This window comes from Hyaena hyaena, unplaced genomic scaffold (assembly GCF_003009895.1).
Source record: "Hyaena hyaena isolate Hyena2069 unplaced genomic scaffold, ASM300989v1 scaffold_2, whole genome shotgun sequence".
Classification (NCBI taxonomy): Eukaryota; Metazoa; Chordata; class Mammalia; order Carnivora; family Hyaenidae; genus Hyaena; species Hyaena hyaena.
This window is the reverse complement of record NW_024080634.1, coordinates 3,172,978-3,197,572: the sequence shown is the minus strand read 5'-3', so window position 1 is coordinate 3,197,572 and position 24,595 is coordinate 3,172,978. Positions and strand designations below refer to the sequence as shown.

General features: G+C 40.2%; 1 protein-coding gene across 4 annotated transcripts in view; it reads right to left on the bottom strand.

Annotated features, from left to right (window-relative positions):
- Nucleotides 1–24,595, bottom strand: part of ITSN1 (intersectin 1) — a 221,074-nt gene that overhangs the window by 116,506 nt on the left and 79,973 nt on the right. For all 4 annotated transcript variants that reach the window (XM_039228609.1, XM_039228593.1, XM_039228583.1 and 1 more), the window contains 5 exons: nucleotides 20,648–20,808; nucleotides 13,496–13,675; nucleotides 11,596–11,692; nucleotides 8,531–8,631; nucleotides 2,623–2,686 (listed from right to left, as the gene is read on the bottom strand). In XM_039228609.1, coding sequence (XP_039084540.1) covers nucleotides 2,623–2,686; nucleotides 8,531–8,631; nucleotides 11,596–11,692; nucleotides 13,496–13,675; nucleotides 20,648–20,808 — 603 coding nt within the window. The remainder of the gene's footprint in view (nucleotides 1–2,622; nucleotides 2,687–8,530; nucleotides 8,632–11,595; nucleotides 11,693–13,495; nucleotides 13,676–20,647; nucleotides 20,809–24,595) is intronic.

Below are 24,595 nucleotides of genomic sequence, written 5' to 3'. Positions count from 1 at the left end.
AAAATGGATATGATTCATGAGTGATAGAAATGTTCTGTTTCCTTATTCTGACTCTAGGCCAATTGAGTCTATCTATGCCTCGTCGGTTTGTAAAAATAGTACCTATTTCATAGTACTGTTGGAAAGATAAAAATGAGACAATCCATACAGTTGGGATGGCACTCAGCATCCAGCAAGTGTTAACTAGGATTATAATTATGCTCTTCTCAATCCCTGCCAGCCCATTTAAAACGCATCATACCCACATTCTATGTGTCTTTAAACACTATGCTCGGCAAACTATCGGGTCAGACAGTAAACATTTAGGCTTTGCAAGACGTGGTCTCTTATCACACTGAATTCTGCCCTTTCAGCAGGGAAGCGGCCGTGGACGATACATAAATAAACGGGCGTAAAACCTTACAAAAACAGGTGCAGGCCAGGTTCCACCCAATCAGGTTAGTTGGCCAACGGCTGATCTAGACCCACAAGGGTGGATCCTCATGGCCTTCTGCCATAGAGTCAAGGTGTTTGCTGCTCCTTAATCTCAAGACCAGTGGCCACTGTTCCTCATGATCGACATGTCCTAGTAGTTAATGAGAGTAAACAGATTTTTCCAGCAAGTCCAAGAATGTGATTTTACGTCACAACTTCTGGACACCAAAGGAGGATGCAAGACAGCAAAGCTGTTCACCAGAATGCGAACAGGGCCGAGACTGCACTGGGAAACCGGCTCTGCTGACGCCATAAATCAAGAAACTCCTCTCAGGACTAAAACTTCCTCAGGTGGCATACACTGTGACATCTGCCCTTTCTAGAGCACAGTTCTGCAAGTTTTGACAGATTCAGTTGTGAAACTGAATTCAGTCAGTTGCCTATCACAATACAGAGAATGATACCATCACCATCCCAAATTCCCCCAGGTCTCTTAGTCATCTCTTGCCTTGCCCACACCCCCGGCAGCCACTGATCTCTTTTCTGTCCCTCTAGCTTTGCATTTTCCAGATGCTGGACTCCTGCCAACTCTTTCTCATCCTCTCCTTCTCATGGCCCATCACCAGCCACTCCCAGGTCAATTCAGTTAGAAGGCAGGTGAAGTTCTTCCCTCCCCTGCTTCCTTGCCTAAATAATGGCTGTAAACATTTAATTAAAATATCCTTTTATTGTACAGAAAGGGAAAATAACAACATTCTAGCAGCATAAGTCTCAAGTATTTTTTTCAGAGAGGGCAGGTTATAAGTGAGAACAAACTTAGGTATTTCAAGATACTCCATTGTCACGAGCATACCTAATAAACTGCCAGTCAACCTCCATCGATGTTAGATCTCAACTCTGTATTTCAGAGGGCCCTCGGATACTGGCACAGACCCAGACAGACTTAAAGAGATCTGGATGTGTCACATTAACTGGTCTATTGTGCTTATTAACTGGCCTATTATTATTCTATTGCAAAAGGAAGATCCTTTAATACAAAGCAGAAGGAACCAGGATAGATGGAAGGGACTGGCACTAGAGTGTGACCACTTATGAAGCAACCCCATCAATGGGCCCCACGGCAAAACCATGAACTCGCACGTAAGCTATTAAAGCAACCAAAAGCTATTAAAATTCATTACAAAATAGCCAGAGACATTTATGTGCTCCCCCCGATCCTGGTAGAAGTACATCGTAATATCTCTCATGCAGTCTTGTGCAAAAAAAAAATAATAATAATAATAATTAATAAATAAAAATCAAACTTGAATTTCATGAGTGGTTCTCATGAGTGGGATGATTCTGTATCCCAGGGACATTAGTCAATATATGGAGACATCTTTGTCATACCTGGAGGTGGGGGTCATGTTACTGGCATCTAGTAGGTAGAAACCAGAGAGGCAACTAAGCAACCTACAATACACAGGACAGCCCCCCACAACAAAAAATTATGGAGCCCAAATGGACAATAGTGTTGAAGTGGAGAAACCTTGCTCTAGATCCAACGACCAATCTATTCACAAGAATAAATTAACACAAGGATGCAACCATCAAAAGTTAGATGGGGGAAACTATAGGACAAACAATCTGAGTTCTTCTTTTGGGGGGTGAGGGTGGAGGACAAGGGGAAGTTAGAGAACATTTAAAGATGTGTCAACCAGTTGAGGCAAAAATATAGATTTATTTACATCTGATTTGAACCAGTCAACTACAAAAAGTCACGAGCCAATCTAAGGAATTTGTACACTATCTGATTAACTTACTAAGCATTAATATTAAAACTTTTTGATTGGACCATTGGTATTACAGTCCTCTTAAAAACATCCCTATCTCTTTTGGAGATACAAGCTGAAATATCTGCAGATGAAAATGATACAATCATTGAGATCAGGCTTAAAATAACCAGGAAGGAGAAGGGGAGAACCAGATTAGTCACAAGCTGAGACTTACTTAAACTGTGTTAGGAGTTCTTGAGCACTCATTAATCTCTCTGCTTTTGTATTTTTCAAAATCAGAAAGGGAAAAAGAGAGGTAATCATCACAGCTGAATGGAAAATTAAGGACAATTTCTGTTTCCCCACCTATAAAGAATGGTATTTATCTGAAGACCCATTAAGCCATACCAATGTAAGCCACTTTATACAAGCCAAGGAACTTTTCATTCCTTACCAAATTGAAGCCAGCTGAGCCTGTGGTAAACTTGATTGCATAAGAATAGTTCTTGCTTGGGGACCTAAACAGAAACCAGGAAAAAATATAAAGATGAATCAGCAAATCTTCACTGCCCAGGAAGACCAGTGCTGCTACACACTTAAGCACTATGCAATCTCATGCAATCACAGCGCTTTGAACAATATTTGCTATTACCCAAGGGGCTTTTTCAAAAGGAAATGAAGTCTCAATGAAAAGGGGAAAATACACAAAGCACAGCACAGCATCTGGAACATACTCAATAGATTCTTGTTAAATCAATGCTTAATGAAAAAAGAGTATGTAAAAGATTAGTTTCAAAATATAACCTGCCCTTTTGTCCAGAGTACCATCTCTATTTGCATCAGGATTTTATTTACAAAACTTAATGCCTCTAAATTCAGCATCTTCTGCCACCGCCTGCGTCTCCCACCATGACTATGATCGGACACATTTAGAGAAGATTCAGAGAATCTTAGAGGAGAAAAGGAACTTAGAGAAAACAACTCTAGTAACCATTTCATTACAGAGACTTAAAAAAAAAAAAAAAGGACTTGCTCAAGGCTAATATCACAACCATTTCTGACAGGAGCAATAAAGAATTCCTGGAATTCCAACTCTGCTCTCAAAATCAGCTCTCATTTCTTAAAATACTTGTAAATATCTTCACCTCTGGCATGAAACTAGCCTTAGATATCAGAAGAAATCTACAGCGGAAAATTCTGAGTGTTGAAATAAACCAGTGTTAGGGACAGAGAGACAAATATGTCTTCTACCCATTGTTGACTCGCAAGGTGTGGTCCCAGGATGACCAATGGACCACGGAATTACAACCATCATGTTGGCAAGATTGCTGTGTATAGATTTTTGTTTTTAGCTATTTCATTTTTCAAATGGCACCTGATCAAACCACAAAAGTGGATGTGTTTTTACACAGGAAGCAACAGCGGTTAGGGACCTGAGAATCACCCCAATGTGTCATCATACAAAGTGCCCGAGAACTTGCCATCTGACTTGGGGCAGGCAGGCAGTTTCCTCACTAATTGGACCGAGGTTTTTTTCTTTCTTTCTTTTCTTTCTCTTTCTGTCTTAATGTTTATTTATTTATTTTTGAGAAGGGAGGTAGGAGCAGAGAGAGAGGGAGACACAGGATCACTGCGCTGACAGGAGAGAGCCCAGTGGGCTCGAACTCACGAACTGTGAGGTCATGATTTGAACCTGAGTCAGATGCCTAACCAACTGAGCCACCCAGGTGTCCCAGGAACCAAGTTTTCTCATTTCAGAGGTCCTTTCCAGATTTACGAGTCTGTGCTCCATCAAATAAGGAACCATTACATGGAACTTAGTATAGTGCTCACGTAAAAAGTGCTTAATTGATGGTAGGTAATATTATAGACAACATTCACATACAGAATATGGGCAGAAAAGCACACATGAACATATACATATGTATTTTTACACGTGCACATGTGTACAGCTCAATTTTCCAAATTCAAAATGGTCAAATAAATCATACCCCGATTATGAAATAGCACCCCAGAAGTCCTCTCCAGCTGCCTTCTAATCATCCCCTCGACCAAGCAAAGCCTAACTTCTAACAGCACAGTGTGTCCTTGTTAAATCTTGCCTATTTTGCTCAACATATTGTGTGTAGCTGCAGAACATTAACCCTAACTGCTATGTGGTGTATCATTCTGTGAATGTGTAATAATCTATGTATCATTCTGTTGATGGGCATTCAGGTAGTTTTCAGTTTGGGGCTTTTTTTTTTTTTTTTTAACTTGTTTTTAGAATAGTGAGCTTTCTAAGTTTTGGCAAAACAGATGTACACATTCCTTTCGGATGAGTGTGTGTGTGTGTACTTGTGTGTGTATATGTGTGTACACATGTACTGGGACCATCTAAGAATACAATGTAAGAAGCAGTCTTTACTGAATTAAAGTGAAAGCTCTAAAAAGTTCTGTGGTATGTGAGGAAAGTACACTGATCACTTTGTTTGGTCTTTAATATTGTACTTAGCATGCTGGAACATTATATTAGCAAAACTTTAGTGAATGCTTTAATTTATGCTTATAACAGTTCTCTCCACTTCAGAACTATATAAAAGTAAGTTATGATTTCACCTACCCCCAACACTGAGGCTTGATGGAGGTGGGGCAGGGGAGAGGAAAAAATGGGTGATAGGCATTGAGGAGGGCACTTGGTGGGATGAACACTGGGTGTTGTATGTAAGTGATGAATCATGGGAATCTACCCCCAAAACCAAGAGCACACGGTATACACTGTATGTTGGCCAACTTGAAAATAAATTATATCTTTTAAAAACCTGTAATAATAAAGAAAAAGAACCAGTCCTGGACCTGGAAGGATATCAGGAGATTTGGATTCCAGTCCTGACTCTTCCTAGTCCCTTATGACATATGACCTTAACAAAAGTATCTTCACTCTCTAAGAGTACGTTCCTTCCTCTATGAAGTGAGGGAAATGATCTAAAAACACGGTATTGGTAAACCACAGCCCAGAGGCCATATATCGTGCACCATCTGTTTTTGTAAATAAAGTTTTATTGAAACACTGCCATGCCCATTCATTTAAGCATGACATATGACTACTTTTGTAGTACAATGGCAAGTTGAATAGTTGTGGCAGTCTAAAATGCAAGCCTAATGTGTGTATGATTTTGCTCTTTATAGAAAAAGTTTGTTAAATATCACACTAGATGGCCACAATTGTCTTTTGCGATTATAATACTTGACTCTTTATGTCCCAAGACAAGGTTATGAAGGATCAAAATAGACCACCAACACCTAAGATGGCCTCTTTTCATAACAGAACAGCATAAAATTGAACTCTGAGTACAGAGATCTATCCTGTGGAAGCCCGCTCCATACAGTTTTGGAGTACTGGCTTATATGGAAACATTATGTGGATAAACAGAAATCCCAAGTTCCTAAACCCTACATGCACAGGAAAGCATGCATGCAAAGGACAGAGATAATGAAATGAAGTTTAACCGACTGAGCCACCCAGGTGCCCCTGATAATTAAATCAAATTAATGTATCTCAAACAATGACTATGACTTTAGCTTTTGTGATTAATATACGAATAACCAAATAACATATTCATTGGTTCAGAATGCAAGATAATAAAATTCCTCCTTAAGGAGAAGGCTAGCATTGATAACATGAGGCTATCAGAATTCTACAGCTACTTATATAACCTTGATTAGAGAACAGGCCCTCTCTATTTTAAAAGATTGTCTCTTTTAAGGGTGTGCAAGAGCACACAATCTAGTTGTGAAGAACCAAGGGGGTGCCCACCTAAGCAGGCGTATCAGCTAAATCAGCCCAGGGGGGTAATCTGTACCATGGCTGGGTTAGCTCACTTCCCACAGTGGACAAGTTCCTATCATAAGCTCAGGGAGCCTCACTTTCTTCTGCTTGGGACCAAGCAACGGCATTCTTATGCCCACAACAAATGCTTAGAGATGTAGCCAGAAATTGATAGCATCCAAAAGAAGTATGTAAAAAATAAAACACAGCAGCAATCAGCAATCTCTCTAACCACCAACAGTATAGTAACAACGGACATTTGCCACAGGCTACAGCAGAGATCTGCTAAGCTACAGGTTATGCGCAATTCCTGGGAATGCTAAGTACAATTCCACTCCACTCTAAAACACAGGTGAATGCAATTGCGTGGAAGTGACAGTATAAGGATGACCTATATTGTACTCTAATTAATATTAAAACATAAAATTTCCACAAATCCTATACTTTACCTGGTGTTCATAACACCAGGATGTCACAACTTCAAGGCTGAGAACTACTGCATTAGATTTAAAAATTCTAATTACGTACCAGTTGTCAAACTGCTTTTTAGCTCCTTCAAAACAAGAACCCCCCGACACACAAAATAAAACCATTAGAGAAGAAAAACATGAGATTAAGATCATTAAATTATGTATTTCATTTGGGCCTCTATGATCTGGGACCTTTTCTCAACTTTCTTGATAGTCCTCTTTTCCTTAAGCTGAATGAGCAACTGCTTTGGGGTTCAGGATTCCTTTATTTTCATAGCTGTGACCATGACAATCATCTTTGTATTTCATTCATTGCAACAAACCTGCTCTGCTTCCATCAACAGTTTTATTTGGCCTAAAACACAACCTATATTGGTTCCTCGTAAAGGGAAAACAAATTTCCTTTACTTCTTATTTTTAAATTTACTGTAATAAATCATTCTATTTCACATGACTATACAAAGATCTAGCTTGAAGATAAAATTCCCACCTTAAATTCTTGCCAGGACAAAACAGTAGTGAGTGTGCAGGTAAACATTAGCAAAAATCTGCTTTTTCTCGTATATTTCAAATTTTACTATTTGTCTCAGATATTAAAAGTTCTAAATATTCGAGTGGCTGGGTTATCTCTGGGATAAAGACACTGCGCTTTAGTCGTAAAATACAAATCCTCCCAAGAAAGAGAATTTCTGCATCAATGTCACATCTGAATACTACTTAACTAATTTACAGCAAACAGCCACAATGCGGTAAAGAATTGTTTTCAGATTCACGGACAATGTCATTCTGGCTGTTTGGAGCACTGGTGTGGAACAGACTACACTGAATTATACTTAAAACTAGAACTACTACAAATGTTCCCTCCGTGCCTGGATAAGTTGTACTGTTTAATCATGCCATGTATAAAAATGACAGGTACTGTTTTAGCAGAGAGTGAGCGTGGCATTGAGAGAAGTTGTGTATAATTACAATTTGCCTCCCCCAGCTATCAATATATTCTTATTTGAGAAGACCACTGAGATGCTTTATTAGGGATAAGGTTCAGGATTAGATCAGACCCTTCCAAGTCTCACTCAACCCTGATATTTTTTAACAGATGAATTATTTCTTTTCAAAGTAAAAATTGCAATTGTAATATAGTTAAGACAGTCAGAATCAGAACTTTAAAATATTTTGTGTTACATACCAGTGCATCTCTCTTTCAGGAAAACTCTTGCCTTCCTTCTGTATGTGAGGGCAGTCACATTTTCTTGCTCAGAAATGTTCGAATCAGAGGTTTCTATTTTCCTTTACTAAAATGACAATTTTCTTTATAATTCTCTAATCAATTTTAAGTGTTTAACTCTCATTAGAAACGTTTCTGGAGGCGCGCCTGGGTGGCTCCGTTGGTTAAGCTTCCAACTTCAACTCGGGTCATAATCTCACGGTCCGTGGGTTCGAGCCCCACGTCAGGCTCTGTGCTGACAGCTTGGAGCCTGTAGCCTGTAGAAAGGTTTCTGGAGAGTATCCTAAAATCCCTTCTACCCTTCTGAAGTAAGTAACAGAGTCTCTCTTGTTTTTAACCCACTGAGTTCATATGACTTAACTCTGGCCCCTTGTACAAGAGATGAGATCTAAATGGGAAAAGTGACCTCCAGCTAGTTAGTGGCTGAGCCAGGTTCCAAACTCCCCAGCCAGTCGCTTCTATCCTGCATACTGCCTTAAGTGCTGACTCTGAGCAGACAGTTTCAAGTTCATCTACAGAGCTGAACTTCAGAACCTGAACCAGTTTTGGTTTACAGCAGTGCTTCTGTGCGAGTGCTTGGATTTACATTACTAGTGGGATCCACTTGCAGAAGGATCCTTGTTCTCTGTTCCATTTACCAAGAAGCAACGGCGTCAAAGGCTTAGGCACTGGAGAATAAAGTCACTGTGGCATTATCAGTAGATGAGGACCCAAGATAAGAAGGACAATGAAAAACCTTGTTTAGAAAAAAGCAAACAGAGAAAGGCATTTGGAAAATATCTTTGGCCCAACATCTGGAAGCGGTTTGGATTTGGAATAAAAATCATATTTCACGAAATTAATTCTCATTTGCAAATACCTGTTAAGTGTCCACTCATAGTTTTGTCATGACTATTGAATAACTGCCTGTATTTCAGTCTGGATGACTGAGGGACAGCCCATTCTGCCGCGGGAGGGGCACTGTGGGGGAAGAGGGAGGAGGGGAAAAATGATGAACAGTGAAGAACATATTTACCTCCTTTAACACCAGTAAACTACGAACTGCCCAAGAAAACCAGCATTCATATTTTATTCGGTTACTAATCATTACTTCTGAATTTTCTGTAATGAGTGTTGCCATGTTTTAAGGTTATAAACATTTCTCCCAAAACAGACATGCTCATTATTTCTCCAGAATCAAGAGTAAACACAACAGACTAAGTGGCTGTTCCAAGTTATACATACTATTTAGTAACTTGAAGGCTCTACAAAAGTACGGAAAGATCTCTTTGGAACTAAAGTGATACAATAATGTCCAGGCTTTTCCAAACTTCTAGAACAGTTCTCTTGCAGCTTAAAAAGCAATGCTTATAGGAAACAGGTAGCTGTCTTTAAAGGTGTGTAACTTTAATGTGTGTAACTTTCTATTCAGCAACAGACAGGATGTAGTTCTTAATGAAGGGAAATAATTTCATTCTGGGAAGTTTAAATTCCCACAAATGGAGAGCTGGCCCAGAGAGAACAGAACATTTCCAGGGTCACGGCAAATCAGTGGAGCTTTGGAAGGGGCCTTGCTTTCTTTGAGTGCGATCCAGTGCTGACCTTTCACTGCAAATGTGCAGCAAGCCTGACCCAAGGAAACCCCTGCCAGGAGTCAACAAGGTCTACAGCTCCTGAGTGAGAGGTAGTCAGAGTCGTTCCCGCCTCAGTATCACATTGGTACCTATGGCTTGTTAAGAGCCTGGTGTCTAAATAGTGCAATTTTAACACCGTGGCTAAACTCTCAGTAAAAATGGCATTTCACTTCTAGAACAGATTACAACTAATGCCCATTTGCAATTTCCTTTCATTTCAACAAAAGTATCTATTCCTCATATGTAAAAGCAAAATTTTAGTCATAAATTGAGCCTCTTAGTCATCATTTACATGTGTAACCTATGCACTTATACTTACAATATATACTTCATAAAGCGTAAGAAATAGCTCCCAAGCACTTGAAAGGTACCTCGTTACATTCAGGTTTTCAATGATTATAAATGTCTTAATAAAAAATACTTACCATGATCGATTCTGCTGTGAGTATTTCTGCAACAGCCCTCTCATTTTAAACTAACTAATAACGTGCTGATTCCAACTTTTGCCTATTTGTCAGAAGTTAATTATCTTTCTCCTGCACCCCAGGGTGTTGTGCACAGAAGCGGCCCCAGATTACACTTATCAAGTCATAGTTTTCTGCCGAGACTTCCCTGAAAATTTAAAGGGACTGAAAACTCATTAACAGGTAACTAAAAATGAGATACCACATTCTAAGTATCTGCTGGAAGCTGAAATTACTAAAAAGATGACTACCAATCTGCACCCCCAACTAGCTGCCTTAATAGCATTAATGAGCTAATACTGATTAGGTGTTCATTCTTATGGCACAATCAATTTCTTGATTTTTTTTTTAAGTTTATTTATTTAGAGAGAGAGAAAAAAGCACAATCAGACTCTGCATGATCTGGGCAGAGCCCGGTGTGGGGCTTGAACCCACAAACCGTGAGATCATGACCTGAGTCGAAATCAAGAGTTGGATGCTTGACCAAATGAACCACCCTGGCACCCCAGTCAATTTTAAGGCAGATTTCAAAATCCCTTGTGTAGAACCACAGAAAACTCCAAACTTTAGCATGGTGTATGAGAAAGACTAGGAAATAGGGAATTCAGTGTTGGATATCTGAGTTTAAATCTCACCTCTACCTTGTGGTAAAATGTAAACCATGCATAAGGATGATCACCTCTTTGGGTTTATTTCCTCATTCACAATTCTGAGCTGGTATCCACTACAGGTGGTGAGGGGTGCTGAACGGGATTAACAAAGTATCTGGCAAGTAGATGCTCAGATGTTCCTGACTCTTAGGAGTAAAACCTTAACAAGTGGAATACAAATACCTGTATACCACCATTAACTGAAGTTTTCACAGCAACCTTTCAGGTAAGAACTCATGCCTTAAAACCAGAAAGAACTCAGTTCAACTCCTGGCTCTGTCATTTCAGGAGTTATATGTTATCTTGGGCAAATTACTAATGTCTCTGAGTTTCCTTCTCATCTATAACACAGAAGAAAGGATAGAGAAGGTGAGCATTCAATGAACTCATGTGCATAAATTAGCATCTGGCTCACTGCTTTTCAGCTTATGGGTTTCCTTTAAATTATTTTATAAAAATTTAAAAATTGTTCAATAGTATTCAACATGTTCTTCTCTGAAAGCAGGAAAATGACTTGATTCACTTAAGAAAGATTTCTAATGAGGATCGAACAAGATGGAATCACCTTCATATACACCCGCTTTTTGTTGGAAAAGTCCTGAGCACAAAGACTTAATTCTTTTATCTTAGTGTACCAGTATGCAAGCAAAAATTAGGGGTGAAAGGAAATAAAAATATGGAAGATAATTTGAAACCAAGATTGGTCAAAATATAAGCAGTAAGGCCATGTACTTTGAGGAATTCATTTCATTAAAGGTGGTTTTAAATAAGGTTTTAGTAACAAATCCCCATAGATTCCATGAGATTATCTGAGATAGAATAAAAGATAAGGCCAACTGCGGCTCTAATCTTCATATAAAATTTTTTATAAATATTTAAAGGATTAATACAAGAGTTAATTTCCCCCTCCTACCTGGAATTCTATTTTATTATTTTTAAACCTTAGTAAAACCAATAGCTATTTGTTTTTGTTATTAAGAAAACCACACCCAAAGCTTTTTAAGGAAATGTCATGTTCTTTATTTGTCATTTCTACAACATGTAAGTGATAAAACCTAGCAACATTATCCAGAACTAATTATTGGCATCCTACAAAAATAAAAGATAATAAAGAACATAGCTAATTTATTTTCAGTTTTAGAGGTTAATCAGATAATGGCTTTAATTCAATGCTCATTTAGAAACAAGTACACTTACCTAGCCACATCAAATGACTGTGCCTTCTGTAATTTAGTGTTTAATTGTGACCCTGGACCAGATCTACTGAAGGAAGAGCTCTTTGGCAATGTGGCTGCTGTAAAAATAAATAAATGTTGAATAATTTTAATGCTACAAAGGAAAGAAACATTTTCCTATTAGTGAAAATTAAAATACATACTCACCAAATCTGAGGCCGAAATTATTCCTCCCTTACTACCCTAGACTCAAAAAAAAGTTATTCCCTCCTCACTCCCTGCCCCTTGCCGACAACTTTTCTAAATTTACTCATTCCGAATGAAAATCACCTTACTAAATAGTAATGTTTGCAACCCATAACTCTTTGTTAAAAGTTTTATATCACAACTTTTTTTTAAAGTTTATTTATTTATTTTGAGAGAGAGAGAGGAGGGAGAGCACAGACAAGCGGGGGAGGGGTAGAGGGAGAGGAAAGAGACAGCCAGGCTCCTCACTGTCAGCACTGAGCCCAACACAGGGCTTGAACCCATGAACTGTGAATCATGACCCACGCCAAAACCGACAGTCGGCTGCTTAACCGACTGAGCCACCCAGGCACTCCTGTATCACATCTTATAGGATCTATTCCAATAGTTACAGAAGCAACAGCTTAAATCCATAGGATGGCTTTTTTTAAACTGCGCTAAAGGAGGAGGAGTATTAGTTCCAGATGAAAGAATCAAAAGGTCCCAGGCTTCCAGTCCTGGCCAGATTAACACGGGATGCTAGGGAGGGTCAGCCCTTGTGTCGGACGGATTCCCATTTGGGTTGGTTAGCCGGGAGCCAGGAAAACACTCTGAGTCTCAGCCACATTCCCCTCCTCCTTGCCTAATGTCTTGCAACATTTGCTATTACCTCCTAAAGAAAGCAAGACAGAGCACATGGATTCACAGATGCTATTAGAAAAGTAACTGCAACAACTTTCTCAGCTGCCATCACATCTATAGCCATGGCCTTGTGTAAAAGATGAACTACATGGGACAAGAACATCTTAAATTAATTAATTAATTAATTAATTAATTTTAAAAAGTGGTACATTTAGAGCCTTTGGCTATAGCTTACAGACAGATCTTGACAGATAGAATAAATCCAGGGAACTGGGCAGAGAAATCGTGATTCAAATATAATCATTACCCATGGCTAAAATCCAGGCTATCATCACTACTGAATTACACAGACATATCCAAAGTACTTTTTTTAAAAAATACTTTACTCACTGGATAAGAATTCATTAAGACTTGCAGACCACATCTACGGTTTATGCTTTCTTTTCACTAAAGGCAAAAACGACTTCTAATAAAGTCTCAAAAGGAAACTAATTACACCAGGAACTTTTTAGTCCTTTCCATCAATGAAGCAAGCAGGTATTACTCTGTCTTCAATATATTTAGCCATTTAATCAACTTCCTTCCCTCTTCCTCCTGAGTCACTCCGCCTCCTCAAAAAACAGAAATATGCTGTGCTTTTTTTCTCCCCACATTCTAAGGGAATGACTTGTTTATTAGCAATTCATAGCAGCTGAAGAAAAGTAGTAACTGACACATGGGAAGGGAAACTCTTCAACTACTGATCAACCTGGAGTCGCTCCTGTCAAGCCCTTGAAAGGAAATTATGCTCTTGGTTTTAGCTGTTCAGTTCACCTTTGTCCATAATGGTACCAGAGCGCCATCATTTCATTCTCCTTTACTTCTCTCTAGCCTAGCACATCCTATTCAGTGGGTCGGGAAAAAAATGAGGTATTAAATTTAAAAAAGGAAGGTATCTTCCCCTGGAATAAAGTGCCAATCAAATACAATCAGAAAGTGAAGACAAGATTTAGCAAGAACGAAGAGTAAAACACAAGTCGTAAAAAGTCAGTGTGTGGATTCAGCAGGTCACGTACCAGGATGAGCAAATGCAGGCAGAGGCTGTATAACAGGGGGGGCCCCGTTAGCCAGGGGAGGCACTGCTGCTGTAGGAACAGAAGATACTAGAGGTGGAGACATTCCGACGACTGGAATGGATCCCATTGGCACTGGAGCAACAGCTGTAAGTGGTGGCATGCTGGCGAGACCTCCTATTCCTAGGAAGGAGAAATCCCAACAAAGGTCACACGGAATCACCTTTCAACATTCGATGGTCATTAATCCAGGACTGTTTAAAGGAGAAACTCACTTTCCAGCCATAACATACTTGCATTTAAAATAGAAATTCAGAAAAAAACAAATATGTAAGCTCACAATCATTTTGGGGAGCACCAAAAATTATGTCAAGGATCACATCGTAAGGGTACAAGACCAGCTTGAAAAGGGACCTACTGGCCAAAGTTGAGGACTGGTAAGAATAATAACTGCAACGGCATGAAATAAATTTATGAATTCATAATGATACTGAACAAAATCCTAATTGGTCACCACAGGTAATCAATTTATTGTGACAACTAGTATAAATAAAGGAGGAAAAGAAATCAAACATTTAGCCTGCCTTTTTATATATTCAACCTCAGAGTAACCAGACATTTCATGGGGGAGTTTCTCTTTGGCTATTAGAGTATTCTAACCAAAGAATGAAGAAATGATAAGAAAAAAAATTTCTTTTTTGTTTCTCTGTCTGAACTTGTGATATTGTGCCATAGAAAGAAATATCTATCTGGTCTCTGTCCCTGGTTCCTGGCAGAGCTCCTAAAACCCTTGTGATTTCCTGACTGATAGGAACATCTTTTGTTACATAGTATTTGGGCTTGGTCCCTGGTTCCTGACACAAGAGCTTCTAAAACCCCTGGAATCTCTGTAAGGATAGGAGTGTCTTTTTGTATTTGAATAAGGGGACTGGTGGCTGGGGAGGCCCGGAATTGCTACAGGATGGGAGCTGATCATAGGAAAGACCAAAGCACAGTTAGAGGTTGCAACTTTTGGTCACATCCCACCCCTCCCCACCTCCACAAAGACCTCAGGGGAGGGCAGAGGGGCTGGAGATTGAGTGAATCAATGGCCAAGGATGTAATCAATCACACCAATGTAATGAAGTCTTTGGAGAGCTTCCACGCTGGTAAACACATCCACATGCTGGGAGGGCGGCACACCCCAACTCCATCAGGATGGAAGCGCTTACACGCAGGACCCTTCTGGGCCTCGCCCTTATACACCCCTTCATCTGCCTGTTCATCTGTATGTATCCTGTCATATACTTTATAACAAACTGGTAAACCTAAGCAAATGTCTGAGTTTTGTGAGCTGTTCTAGCAAATTTAGAAAGGGGAAGAAGGGTGTGTGTCTTGTAGTCAAGTCGGACAGAAGTCCGGGTACTCTGGGGACTGAGTGCTTGTGACTCAAGTGTGAAGTGAGGGCAGCCTTGCGCGACTGGGTCCTTCAACCCTTGGAATCTGATGCTACATCCAGTAGTTACCCTCAGAATTAATTATAAGAAAATAAGTTAGTGTCTGGAGAGTTGGAAAATTTGATGGCATGGTTTTTCTGGATGCAAAATTCTTGGCTTTATCTTTCCTCGATAATCCTAAATATGTTACTCCACTTACTTCTGGCATCAAGCACTGCTATCGAAAAGTCTGAAGATGTTCCAATTTTCTTCCCTTTGTAAGTCATGTGCTTTCTTTTTCTGTATACCCAAATAATTTTTTGTTTTCGTAGAATTTATCTTTTGCGTTGGTTTCTCCAGGTTGACATCTCAAGCATATGACATATTCTTTCAAATAAAGTGTCAAATCTTTTATTTCCAGCAAGTAGTCTTTATCATTCGTTCTCTTTCCTTGCTTCGGTTTCCTTCATTGGGGACTTCCAGCTACCATATATTCAATTTCCTTTGCCTTCATTATCGGTCACTTTTTCTCAAATCCTTTTTGTCTCTTGTTCCTTTCCTCTTTATGTTTGAAATCTTCCTCTTTTCACCTTGTTTCTCTTCTGATAGCATCTCTTGTGCTGCTTCTTGTTTGTCGCCAGTTCTGAAACGACTTTTCTTTTTATTTCTCATTCTTTTCTGAGTTCTGTCGCCTTATTTCTGAGGCTTTGAAATTCGGATTGTGTTGTTCTTTCATGACTTGTGTCATTTTCTTAGTATTTTTCAGCTTGTTTCAAAATTGTAGGTTCCCCTGGGGTGCTCTCATTGTCCACAGGGCTGTTAGCAGCTCTTTATTCTCCTTTTGCTAATAATAACTTTGCGTGGGATTTGATCTTGCCTGATACTGCCTGTGGCTCATTTTTACGTGAGCCTCGCTTCCTGGGATTTCCAGTCCCTGTCCTCCACCCCCACGTTGGTCTGGACCTTCTCATTCTTTCGTGTCTGTGTCGCTGCCCTGCTCAGTTTTGAGTCATTTCTCCTCAGGATACGGGCTTGTTCCATAAGGAAGCCTTGTTCGGCCTGCTTTTAAATAGCCACTACAAAGACTACCATCCTTTTCTCAGTTGACTACCTTTTCTGAATGAGTAGTTTCTAAATATTTCTAAAGAAATACATCTACTGGAGGCTGTGTTTTAGATACCATTTCTCTGAACTCTGCTAAATTTTAATTCCTGAAATTTTCCCATCTCTCTTCAACTACTGGGTTTTCCCTCACTTCTCTGAAAGTGCAGGAGTGCTTCTCATCCTAAACATACCAGCCTTCAGCTTCCTCTCTCCTTTATGGTAGAACTCTCCCTTTTCCAAGTCTCTGACCAGGCTTAAGTCTCCACCACTCTAACGAAACTGCTTTTCAAGGTCATATACAAATCTGTCTTGTAAAACCCAATCATTTTTTTGTCCTACTACTCAATCTCTCAGAAGCAAATCAAACATGGAGTTCTCCCTCCTTGAAAAACGTTTTCTTGGCTACTGGGACACCAACCTTCTCCTATTTCACTCTTTCTGGCTTCTTCCCTTTTACTACACCTTTCAGAATGCCACAGCATGGTAAGGCCTGGTCCCAGGTCTCCTACCTGCTCTAGTTACACATTCTAGGGTATTCTATCCAGTGCAAGGGCTTTCAATGCCATCCACACTCAAATTCTCCCAAAGCTGATGGATCCCTCCTCGGAGTTCTAGACCCATGGATTCATCTGCCTCCTTGGAAATCCACCAGGCCCCTCATACTTTACATGACCAAAACTGGATTTACTTTTCTTCCACATTATCACCACCCAGATCTAAATCCCCACTACCTCTTGCCCATGGCAAAAACGTCCTCACTGATTTCCTGGATTCTACTCTTGTCCCCTTGCAATCCAGTCTTCAGATGACACAGATTATTTTTTCTAAATGTCTACCAAGCAGGTACTCCTTTACCCCCTAAGCTCTCTGTAGCGTTCCATTGCACTTAGGAAAAAAAAAAATTCTAGGGGTGCCTGGGTGGCGCAGTTGGTTACATGTCCAATTCTTGAGCTCTGCTCAGGTCATGATCTCACAGTTTGTGAGTTCAAGCCCTTCATCGGGCTCTGTGCTAACAGCGCAGAACTTGCTTGGGATTCTGTCTCTCCCTCTCCCTCTCTCTCCTGCCCCTGCTTGTATTCTCTCTCTCTCTCAAAATAAAGAAATAAACTTTAAAAAAAAGAATGAAAAAAAATTCTAACTCCTCAGTGGTTTTATGAGGCCCTAAACTACATGGCTCTTGCCTTACGACTCTGACCTGAAGGGCCACCAACATCTCAGCTACAGTGCTCTCATTTCTGTTTCTTGCACATAGCAACTTCATTTTTGCCTTAGGACCTTTGCAACTGCTATTCCTTTTGCCTGGAACGTTCTCTCCTAGGTCTTCCTTCACATGGCTCCCATCTCTAATTAAGCTCAAAGCCACCTCTTCTCAGAGAATCCTTCTCTAATCAACCTGTCCCATCAATATCTCTATCATATTACCCTGTTTTACAGAACTGAGTGCTCTTACCTTGCCCTGAAATTATTCATCTAGGTGCTTGCCTTCCCCAACTTAACACAAAGCTTCATAGCAGTAGGAGCCATGATATCTTGCTCACCCGCATGTTGCCAGCAAGTAGGACGCACAGTTGGGGTTTAAAAATAACGGTTTAATCTAATAACACCATGGGATCTGGCAAATGAACAAACAAGCAAAAGACAAATAACCCCTCCCTGTAACACTTGGATTCAGAGTCAAAGAAGAATTATGCTGTGTGCAAACACTCTGAGGGAAGAAGATACCAGGCACACTCATAGAATTTCCTGGAATACAGCTGGCTGCCCTTAGGAAAGTCACAGTATCACTGCACCCCATTTTCCTCTCCTTCACGTAGGGGAGTTGAACAAAAGGGTCGCTCAACCCCGAGTCGGCCTCAATTCCACATGTTAACATGTGCCTTCGCACCCACGCAATGAACCCAGGTAGAGTCATGCTCCATGCCGCCCATATGGTTTGGGGATAACGACGGTGGGAAGTGAAATAAGGAAACCTTTAGAAAACTGTGTGTTTGGACAGGCTCTCCCTCCTGTTTTAGAAATATGGTCTCAAACTGAATCTCCTTTCTAGAATCTTCCTAGAATCTCCATTCCCTCATAACAGGCCTAATAATTTCTGCGTATTTTAGGGTTACTGTTGTGACCAAATAAAATACACATGAAGGTATAATGTGTAAGGGCCAGGAAATGCATGGTCAGATAATTTTTTAATACTAATTAGAAAATAATGACAGTAGTAACAAATTACTCTCTTCTCAAAAGCAGCCATGTAAGAAGTATTAAAAAAAATTACCTGGGATCGAGTTGAGAGGTGGAACTAGAAAGACTAGCAAAGGTCAGATCTTTGGGTAAACCTGGGCACACTTGGTTAGGGCACAATGTACTTTTTAACTTCACTCCCGTTCTGATATTCCCTGGGGATTCCTCTCTTGAAACTAACTTCCTGAGGATGCTGGTGTGATGGGGGAGAGGGGAGGAAAGGCGGTGGGGAAGCCCGAGGGGAAGAGCTCGGGACCGACTGGCGGAATGGCGGCTCAGCGATCCCAGCTTCCCTTAGAGGCAGGGACAGGTTACTTAAGTGACGGTAAAACCCCCTGGGCAGCGAGGCCGCAACCTTGTGGGAATAAATCAGCAAAGTCCTGCTGCAGAATGGAATAAGAGAAGACACATTAAATGTTAGAGGAAGAATTACTGACCCCGGGGTTTGAGGCAAAAAGAGGAAATGGGATGCCTCTGGTTATCTGACTCTTCCTCCCCTCTGAAGTTTCTTCTTGCAGCCCCGGAAGGGAAGCCAAAAGACAACCAAACACCTTTTAGCTGTTTTAACCCATGGGACCAAGTGGTGGCTACAGGGACCTTCAAGAGATTCAGAGCCACTGCCACTGAAAAAAGCCGGCTAGCCAAGAGCTCAGGACTGGGAACACAATGGACAAGACCAAGGGCCGCGGGCACTAGGAGCGGACTGTACTCTTCACCCCTGCTCTTCCTCGCCTGTGCTCCTGTGTGATTTCCCGAGTTTTCCCTTCTTCTCTTGGATCACTATCCTATTTGCTTGACCTGCACCTTTTGCCTTATACTTGTGGCTACCTTTCACCTTCTAACCACCGGTCTTGTGGCTAAACCTCACCAAGAGAAAGGCAATGCTTAGTGTGTTTTTAATGGCAAATCTATTAAGCAAAGCCACGGCATTTATTTATCTCAGCTTATCATTAATTGTATCAGAGACAACCTGCCTTATTATTGACTAGCTCCCTCCCAAACCTATTTCACCTGTCACCTGTTGTCAGATATATCAGGAAGAAAGGGAAACTCTAGTCAACAATTTTTGTGTTCTGCTTAAACTGCTGAAGAACTTTCTCATGAGTCAGATTTTAGATCTGATTACTGCAATCTTTAAATCAATGTAAATAATTAAAGTCTAAGGTGAGAACAGAGAAGAAATCAGAACTGTTGGTGATCTTTATCAACTAATTACTGACTCGGTTTTAAGAAAAATATCTGGCTTAAGGATATCTTTTTATGGAATTGTGTTTTTAACTGACATAATGTTTATCTTTTTCCCTGCTTCATTTTGTTCTAAATGTGGCCAATTGTCTCAATACCATGAATTTAAAAATATATTGCTAGATACCATAATCTAAGGGAGCTGTTTATGCACAGGGGAAAATAAAAGATGTTATGGAAACAGAAGCCAGAAGGAAGCATGTAGCACTGTGAAGGGTCAAGGATGCAATAAGAGCAATAAAAAGGCAGAAGATGGGGGCGCCTGGGTGGTTCAGTTGGCTAAGGGGCCAACTTTAGCTCAGGTCATGATCTCATGGTTTGTGGGTTCGAGCCCCACGTCAGGCTCTGAGCCTGCTTTGGATTCTGGGTCTCCTTTTCTCTCTGACCCTCCCCTGCTCACACTCTGTGTCTCTTCCTTTCTCAAAAATAAATAAACATTAAAAAAAAAAAAGGGCAAAAGATGCAATAGCAGACTGCAAGCTTATTCCTTTTGCCCTGACATTCTGTACCTTGGCTTTCATCTTGATTACTAGCATCTGTTAAAAAGAAAACCATAGGACCTAAATGGTGTCACTTAGGCCAAGTCACCAAATCTGGGGCTAAATACCCAACCTAATGGTAGTTTCGACCTCCCCCAGAAATGCAGTCTTAACTCGTCAGTCCAGAATTTTCTCATCAGCATCTATGAGGTCCTCTGTCCCGTGGGCCCTGTCCATCCCCCTATCCCCAAAAGGAAGATGAATGAGATAATGGACCAGATAAGACCCCCTGACCTTTCCACTCAAGGGAAAGTGATCTTGCCAGGTGCAATCTTTTCTTTCCTTGTGCTAACAACTTTCTTGCCCCACCCTCCTTCCTATAAAATCCTTCCCCTCTGCTTGCTAGATGGGTGCCGCCCAATTCATGAATCGCTTACTAAAGCCCATTTCATCTTCAAATTTACTCAGCTGAACTTCTGCTCTTTAACACATCCTAGGGTGCAGATGTGAACATGCTTCTCTTCCAGCACCATCTGCCTGCACAGGACCATCACTTTTCAGACAGAACTGCCTCCTAAAATTGCACAAGGCTACAAACTGAAAAGGGGAAAAAAGGAAAATATTTATTTTTAAAATATACAGTGAAATATAGGAACTGAGTCCTTTACAAGACTTACCAAAGGCTGGTGCACTAGAAATAGCAACTGGCTGCTGTTTCATGACAGGGGGAAGCGCGGAAGGGAGCTGATACCCTTGCAGTTTCAGCTTGATAAGTTTCATCGCTATGGAAAACTCCACTTGATCCATTCGCCCATCATTGTTCATATCAGCTAGCGCCCTGCAAACCAACATCAAGGGCTTGGAATGATTCAGACCATAAAAGAACCTTCCCTAAACCACCACACCCACCCACACAACAGAACAGTCGGCTCCCTTAATCCGGGGAGAACAAAAAAACAGAAGAATACAAAGCACACCAAACCAAAATTTGTTTACCAAGCTATAGGAAGCCACCTGGGAATACTGACAAGGTTTTGTATCAAAGTAAAACACTTTTTATTGTGTCATTCTTTACTTATGGGATACATGAGGTAATCCCCAGTCTGAATGCCAGGATATGCACTTTGGATATCTAATGGGATTCTTTCCGAGGTAGTGAAAATGTGCCAAAATCAGATAGTGGCAATGGTTCATGACTCTGTGAACACACTAAAAACCAGTGAGTGATACACTGAAAAGGGGGAATTTTATTGTGTGAATTATGTCGTAATACAGATGTTAGAGGAAGGGGCACCTGGCTGGCTCAGTGGGTACATGCAACTCTTAATCTCAGGGTCCTGAGTTCAAGCCCCATGTTTCCCCTAAAAAGATGGTGGGGAGGAGGAGCAGGAAAAGAAAAGTTTATTTCTATTGATATTGACTAGATTACATCAACTCCTCTGTGGGCTTCTATAACCCCACCCCGGAGACATGACAGGCTATGGCACTATAGTTCTATTATACCTTTAAAGATGTGATAATTAATTGAGTTTACAAATGTATTCATTTTTTGAAAAAGGTACTCAGACATAAATGGTCAAGTGTAACTTGCAGTGAGCATTTTCCTACTTACATTTTTATTATTTTTTCTTTCTTTAGTTTTTTTAATGTCATTTTTGAGAGAGACACAGAGTGCAACTGGGGGGAGGGGCAGAGAGAGGGAGACACAGGATCTGAGGCAGCAGGCTCCTGGTTCTGTGCTGACGAAGCCTGATGCGGGGCTCTAACCTTATGAGCTGTGAGATCATGACCTGAGGTGGAGTCAGATGCTCAACCAAATGAACCACCTGGGTGCTTCTCTTTGTTTTTCATTTTTTTTTAAATTCGTAATGTTTTATTTATTTTGGAAAGAGAGAGACAGACAGACAGACAGCGTGAGCAGGGGAGGGTCAGAGAGAGAGAGGGAGATACAGAATTCAAAGCAGGCTCCAGGCTCTGAGCTAGCTGTCAGCACAGAGCCCAAAGCGGGGCTTGAACCCACGAACGTGAGATCATGACCTGAGCCGAAGTCGGACGCTTAGCCGACTGAGCCACCCAGGCGCCCCCAGGCACCTCTCTTTAATTATCTTTTAAGCTTATTTATTTTTGAGAGAGAGAGAGAGACAGTGCAAGTGGGGGAGGGGCAGAGAGAGTAAAGAGAGAATCCTAAGCAGTCTCCTTGCTGTCAGGGTAGTCTTTCTTTCTTTCTTTCTTTTTTTAATGAAGTAGAGTTGACAATGTTACATTAGTTTTGGTGCAATGAGCTTTAATGTATGTTCTCTCAAAGAAGGGTAAGCAAAAGAAAGGGAAAGTACTGCCACCAGAAATTACTTTATGCAAACCATAACTGTGCATATTCACAAGTAACAAGTAACTCTTCCGCGTGAAAATGTGCACCCAAATTCATTTCTTTTAGTCTAGATATTAAAAGTGTGAGGATGCTTTATTTTTTTAAGCCTATCTTAAGAAAAATTTTATTTGAGACAGCAAAACATAAGAGCAGCTACCCCAGTTAAAATGCCATGACTTACAATCTTAAATGAGCCACATCAAGTAGTGTCCCAAAAAGAAAATTAAGTTTCACAGAAAAGAATCCATATTGCTGGAGTTAACTCAAGGTAGAAAACATGAAACACAATAAAAAGCATCGCATACAACAAAAATGAAAAATCTCTAACAATGTTGGGGGCACATGGGTGGTTAAGCGTACAAGTTTGGATCAGGTCATGAGCTCGCGGTTTGTGGTTTCCAGCCCTGCACTGGGCTCTCTGCTGTCAGTGTGGAGCTTGCTTTGGATCCTCTGCCCCCCCTCCCCCACCCCGTTCCTTCCCTGCTTGTGACCTCTGTCTCTCGAAAATAAAATAAACATTTTATTTTATTAAAAAATAAATTTTATTTATTTATTTATTTATTATTTATTTTATTAAAAAAATCTATAAAGATGTTAAAAGCGTTAAGAGTCAACACTATTCTTTGAGAAAATAAGAAAATCTCATAAAGTGGGAAATGGGCTACGGAAACCAGCTTTCTGCCTCAGTGAAGAGCACACCCCAGTCTTCCTATAGTTCAGCACTGAAACCTCACCAGTGGGGTCTGAACTTCACTAACGGTGAGCTTGAGAGTCTTTTTGCATAAGTTTCTTTGTCATTTGGATTCGTACATAAATTACTTATTCACATCCTTTGCTAAGCTTTCTGATGGACTACATGCTTCTCAGTTTATAAGAGCTCACTGTATATTACATCTTCACTGTTTGTCTGTCAATTGTCGATTTTTTTAGGTTATCATTACTCTGTTCACTTGTGTATAATATCTTTACATATGGTATAAGAAATTCTACATTTTTATACCATATGAGGTCACTTATATGCGGAATCCAAAAAACAAAGCAAATGAACAAACAAAACAAAACATACATAAACGGACACCTAAATACAGGGAAAACAGGCTGTGGGGGGGATTGGGGGCGATGGATAAAGTAGGTGAAGGGCATTAAGAGGTACAAACATCTACCTATAAAATAAATAAGTCATAGGGGATGTAAAGTACAGCATAGGAAATATAGTCAATGGTACTGTAATAACTCTGTATGATGACAGACGGTGATTATATTTACCATGGCGATCATTTCATAATGTACATAAAATGTCGAGTCACTGAGTTCTATGCTTGAAATTAATAGAATACAGTTTTATTAACCAATCCAGCCTCTTGTCACAAAACTAAAAAATATGCTGTATAATAAATGTTTATACGAAGTGATGCCTATTTCTGGATTATCTACTATGAACAGTTCCCAGGTCAATAGAACAGTGATCGGATCACACTGGCTCTGTGGTAAGGTCTGGTTATCTGGCAAGGCTTTTCTGTTCTTAAACTCTGGCTAGTCACAGATGTTTGTTTTTCTCCCCTATGAATTTTAAGATCACTTACCTATTCTACAAACAACCGTACTGGGCACCAAGCTGCAACTGCATTAGCCCAACAAGGACAATAGTATGTCGATAGAGTTTGTTCAACTCAACAAATATTTCCTTTAATAAGATTTTATCACTTTCTTCATGTAAATAATTACTTTTCTTAGTAAATGTTTTCTTAGGAGTCTTATCATTTCTGCCATTATTTTAAATGGAATGTTTCCCTATTTCCATATTTAGGTGTTTATTTCAAGCACAGAGAAAAATTTTGCTTTTAATAATCATTTATGCTGTATTCAGCTATCTTACCCAACTTCTATAAAAACTACTTCTTTTTGCTAAAATCTCTTAGGTTTGTTAAATACACAATCCTATAACTAGCAAAAAAGAGAGTTAACTTTTGTTTCTAATATTTATAGACTTCCTTTTTTTAAATTGGTCTTACTGCCTCTAAGACATCACTGAATGTGTGAGCCTACTGTGAAGTTCTGGGTCTCAATGAAATGGCTGCCATGTGTCACTGTTTAGAATAATATTTAGGGGGTGCCTCGGTGGCTCAGTCAGTTAAGTGTCCGAATTCAGCTCAGGTCATGATCTCATAGTTCATGAGTTCGAGCCCTAAGTCTGGCTCTGTGCTAACAGCTCAGAGCCTGGAGCTTGCCTCAGATTCTGTCTCCTTCTCTCTCTACG